This window comes from Vipera berus (assembly GCF_964194415.1).
Source record: "Vipera berus genome assembly, chromosome: 1".
Lineage (NCBI taxonomy): Eukaryota > Metazoa > Chordata > Lepidosauria > Squamata > Viperidae > Vipera > Vipera berus.
The window spans coordinates 68,950,807-68,964,143 of record NC_138202.1 but is presented as its reverse complement, the minus strand read 5'-3'; the positions used below and the strand labels follow the sequence as shown (position 1 = coordinate 68,964,143).

General features: G+C 37.6%; 1 protein-coding gene across 1 annotated transcript in view; it reads left to right on the top strand.

Annotated features, from left to right (window-relative positions):
* Nucleotides 1–3,268, top strand: part of LOC308678508 (cytosolic phospholipase A2 epsilon-like) — a gene marked incomplete at both ends in the record, with an annotated part of 52,326 nt that extends 49,058 nt beyond the window's left edge. Inside the window, 4 exons of the mRNA XM_081345725.1 lie at nucleotides 38–229; nucleotides 898–1,064; nucleotides 2,131–2,317; nucleotides 3,045–3,268. Coding sequence (XP_081201851.1) covers nucleotides 38–229; nucleotides 898–1,064; nucleotides 2,131–2,317; nucleotides 3,045–3,268 — 770 coding nt within the window. The remainder of the gene's footprint in view (nucleotides 1–37; nucleotides 230–897; nucleotides 1,065–2,130; nucleotides 2,318–3,044) is intronic.
* Nucleotides 3,269–13,337: the final 10,069 nt, after the last annotated feature.

Sequence of the window (13,337 nt, the reverse complement as noted above, 5' to 3'; positions counted from 1 at the left end):
TATTTAGAAGAAGTTTATTTCTGTTGTTTGTATTTAGATGAAGTGCCTGATATACTGGAGAAACCCCACGAGATGCCAACTCGCATGTTCACTCCTGCCGGAGGTTTTTCCAATACTCTACGGGATATTTTAACAGATCGTCCAGCAGTGTCCAAGTATAACAATTTTATAAAAGGGCTCCAAATGCATAATGAATATGTACAGCATCAGCAATTTACTAAATGGAAAGGTATCACGGCAGCGTCTGGTTGTTTTTATGTATTATTAGAAATCCACAGTTGTCTAGTTGATTGCATTTTTCTCATTGCAAAGAAAATGTTTGGTCTAGTGGTTAAAGCACCAGGCTTTAGAAAGCAGGAGACCATGAGTGCTTGTCCTACTTTAGCCATGAAAACCAGCTGGGTGACTTTGGGCCAGTCACTGTCTCTCAGCCCAATTTCCTCACAGGGTTGTTGTTGTCAAGACAATAGGAGGAGGTGGTGGTGTGGGGTATGTTCTCTGCCTTGAGTTACTTGTAAAAATAATAAAGGTGGGATACAAGTAAATAAATAACAATTTAATCAATAACAAATGTCACTGGATAACTGAATCTGGTTCTCTACCTGGTTTAGGAGATAAATTGGTCCTTAGAATGGAATGCATGGGAAATCATGGAAGTAGAACTTGCTCCCCGCAGTAGGAAAAAAGACTCTTTCCAACTACTCATCTACAGCATAAGTGCTGTTCTCTTCATTAGGTCAGAGGTTTAAAAGAAATTGGCCCTGGATCCTGATGAAAATGAATTGTTTAGATCCATGGTGGGATGGGTATTGGCAAGAAGGAGATCTAGGAGCATTTGTCTTCGCCTGATGATGGCCTGTGTGGATATTGATTTTACTTTTGAAATCTTTGTTGCAGATACAATGCTTGATGAATCCCCCAATCAACTGAAAGATTCTACAGAACATTTGGAACTTGTAGATACAGCCTTCTTCTTTGACACCAGTTGCCCTCCGCTTCTCAGGCCAGAGAGGAAAGTGGATGTCATTCTGCATTTCAATTATACTGGAGGATCCCAAATCAAGGTTAGAAGGCATAATGCTGATTTTATTTGGAATAAAAAAAAATCGTTCTTTGTATTGTATAAAAATAATAGCAGTTGGCTAATCTATAATGAGGGACGCAGTGGCTCAGTGGGTTAGGACGCTGAGCTTGTCGATCAGATGGTCGGCAGTTTGGCGGGTCGAATCCCGAGTGCTGCGTAACAGAGTGAGCACCTGTTACTCGTCCCAGCTTCTGCCAACCTAGCAGTTCGAAAGCACGTAAAAATGCAAGTAGAAAAATAGGGACCACTACGGTGGGAAGGTAACAGCGTTCCGTGCGCCTTTGGCGTCTAGTCATGCCGGCCACATGACCATGGAGATGTCCTCGGACAAGTGCTGGCTCTTCGGCTTTGAAACGGAGATGAGCACCGGCCCCTAGAGTCAGAAACGACTAGCATGCATGTGCGGGGGAACCTTTACCTTTACCTAATCTATAATGTTTTTAAACATTGCTGCATTCATCTTTCCTCAAGGCTAAATGTATCCCATTCTCACAATCTCTTGTAAATTTTAGTTTTCAGTCTTCCAAAATCTTCCATTTCACCCTTCTTTGTTTCTATTTCAGTTTCCATTGCAGTTTCAGAAACTGCAATGCTGAAAATCACAGAAAGAGGTTGCAATCTATTTCATAAATTCTTTTCTCAAGCAAGCTATTCCCCATGCTAGACTTTTATGTCTGTGTTTTCCTTTCCCAAAATACATTGCTATTAACTTTGATCCTGTCATTGTCAGCCTACTTCCACCTAGACTATTTAAAGTTATTTTTCTGTTTTTCTAAAGTATGGAAAACATTCCTAATATTGTTGAATTTCAGAATTTCAGCATCTGGCCAACTTTCAGATCCGATAATAAACAATTATTAATAAGCAATATTAGCCAGCATAAAGAAAGGAAGTGGGGATTTCCAGGACTGTTTTCATTCTAAGAATTACCATTTTACTTTGTGCTTATTGCATTATGGTTTCAAATCAATGTCTGTATTAAAAAAAAATCCTGTTTGGATTTCTTTTTGCACTTGCTAACCTTGGCTGTTATTGTGCTTTTTAAGCCTCTGGAACAGGCCTCCACATATTTCTCAGCACAAGGAATCCCATTCCCAAAGATTTTACTAAATGAAGAAGAAAAGAAAGATATAAAAGAATGCTATGTCTTTGAAGAGGCAAACAATCCTGAAGCACCCATTGTGCTTTATTTCCCACTAGTGAATGACACCTTCCAAAGATATATTGCACCCGGTGAGTTAATAGTACAGTACAATAGAAAGTACATTTCTACTAGATGTTTGATCTTAAACATGTTTAGATGCTGCCTAATCCAGGACAAACTCATTGACCAAAGAACTGAAAGAGCTCATCTGACAGAAGTTATCACAGTTGAATTTTTTAGTCAGAAAAAAGTAAAATAAGAAAGAAATTATAGAAAACAATTTATTGTGTGGAGAAAGCAAATAACTCATTTTCATGTTTGGTAACACTAGAACCTGGCTCATTTAAGTAAGCTGGATGGTGGAAGATTCAGAACATATGGAAGGACAGCACATCATTATTAACCTGTACAATTTTCAGCTTCAGTATATAAACCTGGGTTCATACGTTACACAATACCATAGTACGATTTCACTTGATATATTGTATGAAACTAGTTATTGTGGACTATAAATCCTAGCTTGCAATGCAAACAGTATTAAACAAGACTCAGAGTGATGTGTGAAACTTACTCTAGTGATGACTACCAAATTGAATAGTTTTAAAAAGTGATTAGATCAATATATGAAGAAATTGCCATTAATACTTCTTCCTTTCTTAGAAAACAGGAATGTACGAGCATTATATTATGTTATCTCCTCTAGTGGGTTTCTGATTGGTGTTAGTTTGATCAATTAAAGAGCACAATACAAGTAACTTTCAGTCCCATGTCAAATTGTTATACATAATTATATGTCTTCTTCTTTTTCTTCTGCAGGTATAGAACGTAATGCGGCTCAATTGCCACAAGGCAATGTTGATATCTCAGGTGCTTTTTCACCATATGCTACAAGACAGTTCTCACTGAAGGAGGAGGATTTTAACAAGCTGTTAAATCTAACCAACTATAACGTTCAGAATAATGCAAACACAATCTTGCGGGTTTTGCACAAAGTGGTAGAACAGAAGAAACAAGCTCAATTATCTCAGTCATCTTCATGAAATTGCCTTCTTTGTCTTGTAAAAGGAAACGTATACATGAGAACACCAAGCTCTGCTAAAAAAAGGACAGCTAATGTAAAATAATTGAAGTTGTTTGAATTGTACTTTAGTCTTAGTTGCATATTTGGATTGTGATATCCACTTCAGTGTCTTCCATTTATTCAGATTTCTGGTATTAAAAAAATTCCTTAATTACAAGGATAATTATAATGCACATGGTTCTTTACTCCACACAATCTTATTTAAATAAAAATTCTAGATTGCAATCTGTTTTATTTTGTCTAAGCTACAATGACTCAAATAAGTTTATTGAATTAATTATTTTAAAAGTTATTAAATCCTACCTGGTGCATAAAATCAGCTGGATGGCCTCAAGTCATTCTCAGACCTAAGACAAATCACTTCCAAAAAATATTGCCAAGAAAACTGCAAAGACTAGTCTAAACAATTGCCAGAAGTCAAAAACTGATGTAAAGGCATCCGCATGCTTGTACACACACTCACAGAGTTTACTTTAAAAAAAAAAGATTGCATCACATTGTGATTGTTATGTTCTACATGGGCTGTTCTTGGAATTCATTCAGAAAACTGCTTCTACGCAAATCTCTGCACTTTGATTGACAACTGCCCAGAGACAGGTATGACTCTCTCATTACAATTAATTTTAAGAAGGCCGTTCCAGTAGCCTAATTGTTATATTTGCCTGACATACTAGACATCACCAACTGGATATTTTGCAGATTTTTAACAAGCAACTTGTTTTTATTACTCTGAACTCTTTACTATTCTGTTGAGCTGTAATAATAATAATCTTAGGTCCTTGGGAAGCACTCGATATGTGGATAAAATGCCAAATCCAGTCTGAACATCTGGTTGACTATGCAAAAAACCAAAAAGAATAGAAAAGAGACAGGGCAAGGCCAGGTATTACATGGCCGGTACTTAAAAAAAAAGCAGAAAAAGCAGATAATAGCAAGACATGGCAATGACTAAAAGCAGAAAAATTGAAGAAAGAGACGGAGCAGCTAATTCTGGCTGCACAAGACCAATCCTTAAGAACAAATGCATATAAAGTCAGAATTGAGAAAAATAGCAACAGACAGCAAATGCATGGTAAAGTAACTACAATGATGCATTGGAATATCTGCAAGAAATACCATTGGCCTGCAAGCAAAAACTGGTGGGATTTTCCCCAACCTTCTTAATAGCTGAAATGAATTGGAAGATGGATTGCTCAAGGAAAAAAGTAGCTTCACAAATTCTGTGTACATTGCAGCCCAGGAGCCAATGAGTTTACAATAATAACTACAGATGGTGCTCCAACCTTATTCTAGATTTTCTCCTTGAAATGGTGAGAACTTTGATAGCTTCAGATTTAGTTTAGTTTATAGTTTATTGATTAATCAAATGGTCATATCAAATAAAATAGGATAAAGTAACAAAGTGCATTGCAATATATAAAAATATTCAGTGAAATAATAGATAAGATCATCCTCCTGTCAGATGACTCCCATCTGATCTTGATAGAAAATCCATCAGTTGGATGGCTTACACTATATATTTGGCAGTCTGTCTTATTGCCTATGTAACTTGGAGGAAGTAAAATAGCCTGCTAATGATCACAATGGATTCTCCTGTCAGTTAATGATTTTAATGCTGTAATCTACCTGAAACATATAGTTAGCAGTCAAAGAGAAGGTGAGTGTTCTCTATTTCTGGTAAGCCAAATATACATTTCATCTCTGGGTAAGGTATTTGATGAAATCACTTGTGTTTTACTATTAAATCCAGGAACTTAAATCTTGCTTTGGTGAGGGCTGTTCTTTGGTCTTGTGTCACATCCATAGTTAGATATTTTTTAGGTGAAATTAAAAGTCATTTTGTTCTGGGCCAGCCAGTATATCTGGAGGCTAGGTCATAAAGCTTATTTATTTTGCAAGAGGAACGTTGCAGGATGAAGTAAATCCTAAACATTAACTTTCTTGTCTACAAGGTATTTTTCTGTTTAGCATCATCAAATCTCATATACTTACAAAATGCACTGATCAGGCCTTATATAAGTTACTTTTTACATAAAATCACACAAGGTTATATAATCACCTCAGAAATACCTGTTTAAGTTAGCCAATGGATACCTTACAAGATGTTTTCAAGTCAGAAAGATTGTCTGTTCCAGTAAAGTTATCTTTTCATATATAGTAGTGGCCAAAATTGTGGAAACGTTTTGGGAAAAGTGTACAGTAGAAATGCCACCTTTGGTTAAGTTTCCATCAATTTTTCTTCTAATTTCTTTATAACTGTAGCCTTGTTCACTTAATAATACTAGTTTACATCGCTTTCTGGGCAACCAGTCAACTCTTTGCACCATTATTTTAATTTTATTACGTTTTACAAGCTCACTAAATGAAAGAAGACAAAAAAACCCAACCAACTTGATAGCGATCACATAACACACTGACAAATGTCCTCCTCAAAGCTTCAGTACATGACATCAATAACTGAATCCTACTGTGATCTGATTGGCTCATTGCAAAAACAAGATGACACCTGATTGGCTCTCTAAGCATTCATGCTCATTGGCTACAATCAGATGAAGGAAAGCTACCTGATATCAACCTAAGCAAGTTGTGCTTCCTTTTTCTGGTTATTTGGCTATACCTTTTCATAGAATACAGTACAGATAATTGAACAAACTATGTTGCATTACATTCTTGATTAAATTATCTTTCCATTGATATATAATTTTATGGTACTACTCCAAAAAAAGTGATGTTATTAGCCATCAAACCTCAAAAATACACTTTCCCCAAAAGGTTTCCACAATTTTGGCCACTACTACTGTAATTAAGAATAAAACAATAGTACTCCAAAAGACAAAAGCTTTGGCTTAACTGAGTTGTAAAGCTAAACAAAAACTGTAAGACTGAAAAATAATGAATCACTGACCATAGGTTTTCATTTTAAATGGGTTAAGGAATTAGTCGGGGGGGGGGTACTGGACAATATGTAACTCCTCATTATAGGAATTATTCAGTTCTAAGTTGTGACACTTGTTTCATGAAATAAGAAAAAAAATCAAGGGGTGTTTTGCAAATGTGTGGATTGAAGCTCAAGATCATTTTTGAACTTTATTTTCAAACTTTTTTTTGGTTTACCTCAGTTCGGTTCAAGAGGATATTGACTTCAGTTCCATCTGAATATACTTTGAAGTCCAGCCTCATATTTGCATTATTAAGAAGTTTCACATTTCCCTCCCTTGTATCCTACTCATTCCATACAACTATTAAGTAAACAACTGGTTTATTACTGTATTGTTGACAATGAAAGCCCACTTCATATTTTTTTTGCCTCATGTATATAACAGGGGCCAGGGCCACTTCCCCATTTTACATAATCTTGTCAAGCCTAGGAACTATTCTTGCCCTTTACGGGTAGTCCTCAAGGTATGAACCTAATGGAGCCTGCCCATTAGGATCGTAAGTACAAAAAATCGTCAAATGAATCAGACTCAGTTTTACAAATTTTTAAAATCAAATTCATTAATTGAATCAAATGGGTCATTAAATGAACAAAGATCTGACTTACTATTTCCTACGATTTGTTAATTCAGAGCTTTTCAACCAGTGGTACGGGTACCACCTGTGGTACATTGGCACCTGGCAGGTGGTACACGACCATCCTAGAAAAGTTGCGGGGGAGGGGAATGAACTGAACTGGTGGCAGCACCACACAAGCCTGAGAGAGAGATGGCTGGAGCTGCAGGGCTGTCAGGGCTCAGCGGAAGCGCCAGGATCAGCGCTTCTTCAGGGCTGTCAGGGCTCAGTGGAAGCACCAGGATCAGCACCAGGCTCCATCTGGAGCTCGACACTGATCTTGGTGCTTCTGCTAAGTCCAGAAGAAGTGCCGATCAGATGGAATGTTGCAGCATCTCCAGGGTCTTGTGATTTACATTCAGATGTTTGGCAACCAATTCATATTTATGTCCCAGGGTCATGTGAAGTGATCAAACCCTGCTGCAACCACCCAGCAGGGGGGGGAAATAAAAACCAAACACCCCTCCACCCCACCCCCACTACCAATCCTCAACAGAAATGCTCACAACAATGAAAACCTCGGACAGGAGGAAGAGCGCCACTGGGTGGGCAGGCAGGTGTCTTGCTTGGCTGTGGCTTGGGGGGCACTTTTTTCAGTGCCATTGTAACTTCGAACAGTCACTAAGCGAACTGTTGTAAGTCGAGGACTACCTGTACTTCCTCACTTTTTTCCTTTTTTTTTTTGTCATCAAGTTTTTGACACCTTGCTAGGCAACTGGTGGTATTCGGATATTGCCATATCCTAAAAGTGGTACAATGTGTGAAAAGGTTGAAAAGCCCTGTGTTAATTGATTGCTGCCATCGTTAACTGAATTGAGAGGCTTTCCTGGGCCACTCATCAGCTGTTTCTGGTGTAGCCTTGGCTCAGAAACTAAATTGACTCCAAGCAGGCTTGCTGCAATTGTAGTTGCTTTTTTAACAACAACAACAACACTTGTTGCTAGTTAGCTCAAGCGTCTTCAGCTGCCCAGAGGGGTGTGGTGTGGTTGGGTGGTAGTTTACAGAACTCTCCAATTGCAATTGCTTAAAAAAACCCACTTGGTACTAATTAGCTTAAAAGTCTCCAGCCAGGCACCCAGAGGGAGATGGAGGAGGGATTTGCAGAACTCTCAGCTTGCAACAGTAACAGAGACGGAATGGACCTTGAGGTCATCTAGTCTAACCCACAAGAGAGTATTTCTGATAAATGCCTATCCAGTTTCTTAAAAGCTTCCAGTGATGGGGCACCCATAACTTCTGGAGGCAATTTTAATTTAAAACCTACAAGCTATAGTAATATACACTAATCTCCAAAATAAAACCAAGAAAACACAACATTATAGAATGATTACGTAGATGCTGGCCAGCATTTCTACAAGCAGTTTCAAGGAAAATGCAAACAAAATTTATCTTTGCAAAGTACTGTACTTACAAACACAATAGTTTGCAAAGTACAAGTTTGAAAACAAAACAAAACAAAAAAACCCTACAATGGATGGGAACCAGGAAAAGATAGCATAAATGGAGGATGTAAGATAAACATGTAGCCAAAAAATATTTATAGGACTAATGTTTTTAGTTGTGATAAGTATTATGTATTGTGTTTGTATCCAATGTTTAACCTGCTGTATTTCATTTTGCACCAAAACACTGGGGTCAGTAGTGAAAAGCATCTCTGGAGTAGATTAAGGATTCAATTTATGTTATCCAACATAGCCAAAAATGAAGATTCATCAGAGTATACAGAAATACAGGGGGCATTGATAAATATGTATCAATATGATGAATCTTCCAGCTGGGATTCTCACAAGCAGTGCAGAGGAGAACAAATAGAATGTGAAGCCAGCTATTGGAAAGAGAAGTTTAATCACAGAGATTAATGTTGAGTGACAATTCAGCATGAATCCCCGGCTAGCTAGACAGAATGGTCTAGCTTATATAGACCATATATATGGATATATATATTAAGGCAGGCACAGCCACACTCCTCTGTGCATTAATGATTCACCTGTGGAGATGAATTCCTGGGTGTGCAGTTAACAAGTAGGCTGGCTTGGTTGCTCAACAGTGAAGTGGGCACAGCAGCCCCTGCATTTTCTGTGTCTCATGTGAAAAGCTCATCTTCCTTCCCCTATCCTTACTCCTTTCTACAGAGGGACGATCGAGAGCATCTTGTCATACAGCATCACAGTCTGGTTTAGAAGCACCACTGCTTCAAACAGGAAGGTGATACAGAGAATGGTGAGGATGGCTGAAAAAATTATTGGCAGTTGTCTCCCTTCCATCCAGGACAAGCGGTGCTTGAGCAGGGTCCATAAGATTGTAGGACTTCCGGTTTTGCGCCTGTAGCGCATGGCTGCATGAGAGCGGATCTCCACTCCCCACAGCTAGTTTTGTCCTGCCAGGGGGACCCTAGATAGGTCCAAAGTCGCCCCAAAGAGGTGACTGTGAAGGAGGGGTGCCCCATTGATCACAAAGTGATGGAAATCACTTCGTTTGATCTGGGGGAAGCCCTCTGAACCCGACAGGAGAAAGGCTAGCATGAGATCAGCATCTAGCCCACGGGTCGGCAACCCGTGGCTCTGGAGCCACATGCGGCTCTTTTAGCCTTCTGCTGCAGCTCCCAGTCCTCCTCCACCATTTGCAGTTCCACACAAAAAAGTGGGAATTCAATCAATCAATTCCAACTTCAGACAAAAAAAAAGATCTCGCGAAGTTGGAATTGATTGATTGAACTTCTTTTGTTTGTGGTACTGCCCACAAACTTCTTTTCTTCTTGGGACTGAACATGGCGGCAGCAGAGGAAGAGACGGGGGACTGCTGGAAAGAAGGTGCATGGGTCAGATGGAGCATGGGGGGTGTTTTCTGCTAAGCATCATATGGAGCTGGCTGAGGAAACGGGCTGGGTGGGGGAAGCTGCCAATGCCACTGCCATGATCCCCCTCCCCAGCCACACAGCCACCATGCCACCATCGACGATATTCTCAACTGGCCTATTTTTTTATACATAGCATAAAGGTAAAAAAACGATATATGCAGTGTTATCTTCATTTTAGATGACAAAAGTGTTTTGTGAAGTATGTGACCCTGATCCTGTTAGCCTTTGAAATATTTATAAAAATCTGACTCTTCCCCCAAAGCTTTAGGATTAGGATATTGGTGGAATTTGGTTTCTGTGTTTTGTCCTCCATTGAATGATAAATTGAGAACTTTACCTGGAGTCTTTGCTCTTTAATTAGATTGAAATGGAAATAATAATGTAATTAAATCCAAAGGAAATGAAACTCATTTTAATTTCAACTAGTTCTTTTTTTAACAGGTAGCAGATTACTTAGTGTTCCTGGCCGTAAAATAAAAATGCTACACCTGACACCCTACTATTTAAAACATTACCACTCTTATTAAGGCATACCAAGTGCCTGTATGATTTGTATGGTTTGTATGGTTGAAGAGAAATCACTAAAAACAACAGTTTGCAAGGTATGAGATATGCAATATGCAAACCAACAGCCCTTTCCTGTTCTGTCTGGTTCAGGAAAGTGATGTCACAGTAAAAAAATTGAGCTACAAGTGGAAGCTCAACTGCTATATTAGAAAGGACTCAAGGTAGCAGTGGATGTGGGCTAAGCTAATGAGGTAAGTACCAATTGTTTCTTCCCTAGCATGACTGAAATAGATATTTAAGAAAACTAAAAGTGGGGTTGGGGAGGGTAGGAGAGAGAACATGTCAAGCTATGTTCAGCTTCCATAACTGAGTTTTGCAGGGAAGGGTCACAGTCTTTTCCCACATAGCTATCAATTTGAAATGGGAAAAATTGTCAGCTACATTGTAAACAATGATGTAGAAGTGAGGAGAATGTTCAGAGGCAATAAATGTCTTTGATAGTTTCTCCTCCCAAATCTCTTTTGCTTAAAAATCCAAGGCAAGTTGTAAATGTGAAGAATATTGTGGTATAGTTGACTAGATAGAAGGATTACAGTACATTATGACAGATCAGGTGGGAAGATCTTGGACCAACATTTTATTTGCAAGTTGTGTAATTTGGCATAAAGTTTGTCATCTGTAAGCATTGTAATAATTTACATATAAATGCCTCCATTTATTGTTCTGCCTATTAGCTCCTTTACCAATGATGCTTTTGAATATTTTACAGTGTTATATAAATCTGTTATTAGTATATCATGCATTTTCTCTAACTGATAGCCAGCAATATACCGTATATTTAAATAACAATATATAATATATATTTAAATATATAACATGTTCTGCAGCATTTTGTTATGATTTTTGGCTCTGAGTTTGCTTATTCAAATAATTCTGGGTTTTTTATGTGAAAGTTTTATTAGCTGTCTCACAGAATGCAAAGTATAATCATAAATAAAAAACTCAACGACAAACCAGTAAAGAAAAAAAATCAAGAGATTAAAAACAGGAAGATGGGAACTAGCCAAAACAGCAGGGAAAAATCATTTTATAAGTCCAAACACTTTTAAAGAAGATTTTGCTTTGCTTGAGATGTAAAAACTGTATGCATAAAATGGTGGGGCTTGGATCATAATGCTGTACCTGCCAACTTGCAGATTTTTATCGCTATGAAAATGTCACTTGTGACATCCTTGTTTGGGCCAAACTTTCATTCCAAACTCCAACGTGCAGCTTGGTTTAATGACCACCAGTACTACCTGCTATTGCTTTTACATTTATTGCAATCTAAATCTAAATCATATAAAATTCTAAATTTTTAAAAAATCCAAGTCTAAAAAATCTAAATCTAAATCCAAATCTACTTTAGTTGTACAGTAGGATAACTAACTTCACCATCCCAATCAACTGATGACCTCAAATCCACAGTATTCTCCAAAATAAAACTCAAAAAACTAAAAGAGCCTTGGTGGAGCAGTGGGCTAATGCCTCCTTAAGTAACACCAGCTGCCTGCAATTAGTGCAGGTTTGCATCCCACCAGGCTCAAAATTGACTCAGCCTTCCATCCTTCCGAGGCAGGTAAAATGAGGACCCAGATTGTTGGGGGCAATTAAGCTGACTTTGTAATAATGCCGCTTGGGGGTGTGTGTGAAAGCCCTAATAAGCAGACATATACATAGAATGAAGGCTATTGCTAAGCACATTGGTTTGTGCTTAAATTGTAAGCCACCCTGAGTCTTCGGAGAAGGGCGGGATATAAATGGGCTTAAAATAAAAATAAATAAAAATAAAATTATTATTCCCAGCAGAAGAAATTATAAGAGACATATCAGACTGTGGGAAGTGTAGGAATTGTTGTCATTAATGGGAAGTTTTTCTTATTAACAGGAAGAATTCTCAGTATGTAAATGTTTTCCATTTTCTCCTGAAGTTTTAAAAGTTTTCTCCTCCTCTTTATTCAAAGCCTTGGAGGATCAAACCTATACTGTATACTGTACATTTAAAGCATTTAAAGCAGCTCTGAAAACAAGCTTCAAAACAGAGGATGTTTGCAGAAAAGGGATGGGGTTACAAACTCAACCATGTGACAGATGTCCTACTCTTTTGTGTGTCTTGCAAAGAAGTTGAACAAGTCAAAGAAGTTGAACAAGAAAATGCTTCTTGTTAATAAAAAATACTTGCCATTAATAATAATTTCTACACATCCTACAGTTAGATGATATGTGCCATATAATTATGCATTACCCTCCTGTAGGGGGGGGAATAATAATTTTATGTTTTAGTTTTGTGGATTTCAGGTCATCGATTCATTGGGATGGTCAAATATAAAAAGATTATAAAAGGGGCCATGTAAAAGGGGCCACCCTAATATAATCTGCAAGTATGCATTAATATGAGAAGGAAGTTTATTACTGGTTTATCCTGCCTTGTGAGCATAATTTAGGTACAACATCATAAAGGTATCCATAATTTATAACCCCTAATTTGAAACGTTGCCTGTTGCTACAAGAACTAAAGACCTCTATTGCATTTTCCTTAAGTTGAAAGTTACTAACAATTAGCATGGCTGTCTTGATAATGAAATTCCTTTTTAATTCTCTTGTCTTGCCTGTTTGCTGATGTTTTAGTTTTGTGGATTTTAGGTCATCAATTTATTGGGATGGTCAAATATAAAAAGATTATAAAAGGGGCCACCCTAATATAATCTGTAAGGATGCATTAATATGAGAAGGAAGTTTATTACTGGTTTATCCTGCCTTATGAGCATAATTTAGGTACAACATCATAAAGGTATCCATAATTTATAACCTCTAATTTGAAACGTTGACTATTGCTACAAGAACTAAAGACCTCTATTGCATTTTCCTTAAGTTGATGTTTTGCATTGAGATTAAAAAACTATTTTATTCTCTGGATAACAAATATTTATTCATGTATCATCATGCACAAACTAATTGTCAAAAAAAGAACCATTTCATTCTCAAAAGTAGAAAGTACAGTCATTTAAACAGAACTAAAACACATTGCAAAAAATATCGATATAATCTTTGCTCCAGCACAAACAATAACCTA